We start from the raw sequence: 4179 nt of genomic DNA, 5'->3' as shown, positions 1-4179 counted from the left end.
AGTTGTCATTATAATTTAATTCCTGAGTAGTGAACATCCTTTTCTAAATATATTTCTTTATATTCAAAACCTGATTGAAAATTCATGTGTGCTCGATAAAGACCTTGAGCATTTTTTGTGGAGTAATATTTGCAAATCCTTGTTGGACTCAGATTAGAATTGGAGTTGAGAGCAGAAGATGCAATATTTTGGATTGTTTTGGTCAACCATCCTTTTTCTCTCAACTGTTTTCAGGACATCTAATAGTGTCTTTGTTATTGCTCAGTAATACCACTCTCTGTATTTTTTTTCTATGTCTATCAAAATCGTAGGGCATGAAAATAAATAGAATAATATAGATTCTTTTTCCAGTCTGCGAGACTACATGTTTATATAAATTTGTATTATAATAAAATAAATAAAAAATTTGGCAGAGTGTGCCTATTAAATTACGTTAAAATATTTAGGTTACACCTTTTCTCAATTGCAGCCACTATATTTTATCATTTCCGCCCTGTCCGGTGATATATGTATGTATTTCATTTTATAACATGGTTACATTCAGAGTACAAATACAAAACAAAGGTTAAAGCACAGAAATCTGATGGAAATCATGCATAAAGACAAAGTAAAGTAATAAAATAAAATGTTCAAAAAGATATATACGAGTGCATGTTTGAAAATAACTTTTTTGATTTTCCCTTTTAGAGAACAGTTAATCTAAACATATATATATTTGGGTGGGGGGGGGGGAGAGAGTGGTCTCAATAATAAAATCTCAGGGTCCTTAAAAGCCTGAATGTCGGGCTTCCTCCAAGTGGCTTTAAAGTTCTTCCTGTGGAGCTTATTACTTCTTCTCTCCAAAATTGCATGGAACATAACCTCCAGTGGATCATGCCATACTATACTCTCTCCTAAAAATAATTTACATCTCTGCAGAATATGCCCCAGGATTCTGACAACTTCAAGGCAGGCCTCGCACATACAGTTGTTGTTCCTTTGTAAGCAAGACACAAATCTCATAGTGTCAGTTGCTTTGCACAACTACTTAGTATATCTGGATGTGGCTCCCTCCTTGGTTCATCCAAAATTTACCACAACGATTTTGCCCTGCTCGATTTCAATGAAGAAGGATTTCAGAGCAAAGATATCGTTTGTAAAAGATTCAAAACTGATCTATATTAAATATAAATGACGTCAAATTTATATCCTAAATTCATGTAATAAACATCCAGCATTTCTACTGGAATCTGCAAGATTTTACTTTTCTGTTAGTCGGTATTTTGTAACATACTTACATATTCTAATTATTCATGCTTAAATTATTCGCTTTTAAGCTCACTTCAAAGAATCAATGTTTCTGTAGAAGTCTTCAAAAGGACTGTAGCATTTGGTAAATAATGAAATTCCTACTTTATTTGAACATTCTAAGATAAAAAACAATGAAAGCTTTCGTTTCAACGGGGGAAAAAAGTAGAATTTATGAATGATACTGTACAACACATGTTTTGATTATTGGCCAAATTTGATTATAATTAATTATTTAAATGTATTCTTTCCCAAGAATACTATTTAACTTTTTGACCTTTCTATCTATTTAAAAAAATTTAATGTTTAATTGAATTATTTAATAAAGATAATAAAACAAACTATTAACAACTATTTTAAATTATAAATCATGAGAAAATAACAACTATATTATATCAGTTGGTGCAATAGCTGTAGATTTAGACATGGGTTCTTTTCATTATATTCTTGTTGTTGTAGATTTTTCGTCTGTACCTCCAAGGTTACTATAATATGATAAATATTTATTTGCTTATACATTCGAATTTAATAATATAATGATTATATTTTTAAATTAGTTTGTAGACTCTTCATCAAGTATTTTCATATTATGCATTACTGTAATTCATATGTGACACATCTATATGTGAGCCTACCAACAATTCAATCAAAAAATTGTATTAATTATTGTAATAAAATCTTAAACTAAATTATGTCCTTGGAATCATATATGTCTTTTGTGATAACTCAAGAACATAATGAAGACCTCACATCGTTTGGGTTCCTGATTTTTCTAGGGAACATCAATAACCATACAATATTAATTAATTACTCCTTTACACGGGGAAATTTAAATATACATTTTTTTAAAATAAGACAAGAATTATGTGTAGACATTGAAGTGCAATGTCTACACAGGCAATTAGAAAGGAAGTATTTGTTTGTCTATAGATAAAAAAATATACTAAACCAGCATTCAATGGTCCTAAATTTACAGTAGATACATTCAAGGAAAAGAAAAAGGAAATTGGTGCATTTATTTTAACCATAGCCAGAAATTATTTATAAATTTGAATGAAATAAGTTTTTTAAATCATTTCTTTTAATTGTAGATGATTTATCTGATTTCTAAAATATTGTGTATTTATTAGATTTGAATTATGATACAATGTTATTATTTGTTACACCTAGCACGTTTCAAGAAAACAGAATCCACACGTTCGTCGACAAGCCCTATTCATAAAATCCATCGTATTACTTTTTTCGCAATATCCCTTGTTTTCAAATTTATAACATAAGCTTTCATGAACGCTGGCATCATTGCAACTATCATCTATTTTATTAGAATAAAAAAATATCAAAAGGAAAAATATATGTAAATTTTTTAACTCACCACAAAGTCCGCATGTTTTTCTACACGCATATTGAACACTAGTATCTTCACCACACCGATGTTTGTACCCACTGCATAAGTCTGAATTAATCAAATCCTCACAATCTAAAAAAAAACACAATTTACTTATATATATTAATCATGTATTAATATCTTAATTCAAACCATCACAAGAAGCACAACTTTTTGGACATTGCTTTTCTATACTTTTTTGTAGACAAGACTCCGAAAGTTCAAAGCACGAACCACCGGTGTCTCTGCAACTTGCTAAAAATAATTTAATGAATTGATCATTTTGCTTGATTATTATAATAATATTTTGATTTTTGCCGAACCTTGACAAACGCCACATTGTTCTGGGCACATCCATTGATATGTAGGCAATAGACATGCATCTGACGTCGTTGAAACTAGTAAAGGACAATCATAGTGACTGTCCCTACACTCGAATTCTAAAAAAAAAAAAGTTATTTAAACACTCAAAAGAAAGGAAACACAAAGTTTATACCATACCCGAGATGCGTCCCATGGCATTGAAAGCCCAACAAAGAAGTTTTTTAACAATATTAACATTTATTTTTCAATATACCAAAAAGGAGTAAAATTTGCCAGCATCTTATTTTTTCCAATAGTTCCATCTTTGGTTTGTCATACAATACTTAGTCTAATCTGGATTTCGTTGCCTATTCCTTAATGTACATGTCCAGAGGAGCAATACCCAAAACTCCCTCCATTCCTACGGTTAGTTTCAATCGAAATCTATGAGTCATTCCCAAGAGTGCTTTCCTTTGCATGGTGTTTAATATTTTCCTTGCACTTTTCTATGTAGTGATTGCATGTCCCCATACTAGAGACTCATATCAGATGATATGTCTAATTATAACCTTATACAACCAGATAACCTTGTCTGAATTTAGTCCCTTTTTTTGTCCTATGAATGTAAATCCTCTAAGAGCGAGACTTTTACATAGGTGTGTTATAATGCAAGCAAAAAACCTCGTCTCCAATGTTACCAGTTACACCACGAACGAAACATGTACAGTATTTTTTCTCTTTTCTGAGCTCCCTCATTTGCTGCACTTCATGCCATGAGGTCAGAAGGAGAGGTTTATTTGCTAGCATGCTTTTTCGGGCATATTTTCCAGAAGCATCATCATTTAAGTAAATGACTGTTCTTTTATTCGTATAGCGACACCCTTTTTAGTTAGAAATTAGGTCGCCGATATGTGTAGACAGACGACGTACGTAGTCTGTGTCAAGTATTTTAATAACTTTGTTTCATTGGATGATGGAAATATGGTCATCGTTCTTTCTTATTATTACAATTTTGTTTGCCTCCTTAGCAATGTCGGCGTAAAGAAACTTCTTTTTTTATATTCTTTGTTGTCCTCAGCAGGCATTTGAGGAATATGAGTACTCTCTGAGTGAGGGGTTCCATTAGTTGGGCCCTCTCTCCCTCGTATCATAACACTAGAGGCTTGCCTTGTAAATAAATTTTTCTTGTTTTTTGCCTCTTTCGA

At 31.5% G+C, this 4179-nt stretch overlaps 1 protein-coding gene across 1 annotated transcript; it reads right to left on the bottom strand.

The window, feature by feature from the left end:
• Positions 1-2391: 2391 nt before the first annotated feature.
• Positions 2392-3206, bottom strand: LOC121127852 (uncharacterized). The gene is made up of 5 exons (XM_071892759.1): positions 3173-3206; positions 2995-3111; positions 2825-2926; positions 2660-2764; positions 2392-2599 (listed from the first exon to the last, which is right to left on the bottom strand). Exons 1-5 carry the CDS (start codon positions 3186-3188, stop codon positions 2454-2456), a joined length of 486 nt encoding a protein of 161 aa, XP_071748860.1. The 5' UTR covers positions 3189-3206; the 3' UTR covers positions 2392-2453.
• Between the last annotated feature and the right edge of the window lie 973 nt (positions 3207-4179).

Source organism: Lepeophtheirus salmonis, chromosome 13, assembly GCF_016086655.4.
Source record: "Lepeophtheirus salmonis chromosome 13, UVic_Lsal_1.4, whole genome shotgun sequence".
NCBI classification, from domain to species: domain Eukaryota; kingdom Metazoa; phylum Arthropoda; class Copepoda; order Siphonostomatoida; family Caligidae; genus Lepeophtheirus; species Lepeophtheirus salmonis.
Note: the sequence above shows the minus strand (reverse complement) of the source record. Positions and strands in the feature narration are given on the sequence as shown.

Excerpts from the sequence above, each read along its gene's own strand:
- LOC121127852 (XM_071892759.1), bottom strand. Across the intron at positions 2,927-2,994 it reads ACAATGTGGCGTTTGTCAAG|CAAGTTGCAGAGACACCGGT; the intron begins GTTCGGCAAAAA and ends AATTATTTTTAG. Across the intron at positions 2,765-2,824 it reads AAGTTGTGCTTCTTGTGATG|ATTGTGAGGATTTGATTAAT; the intron begins GTTTGAATTAAG and ends GTTTTTTTTTAG.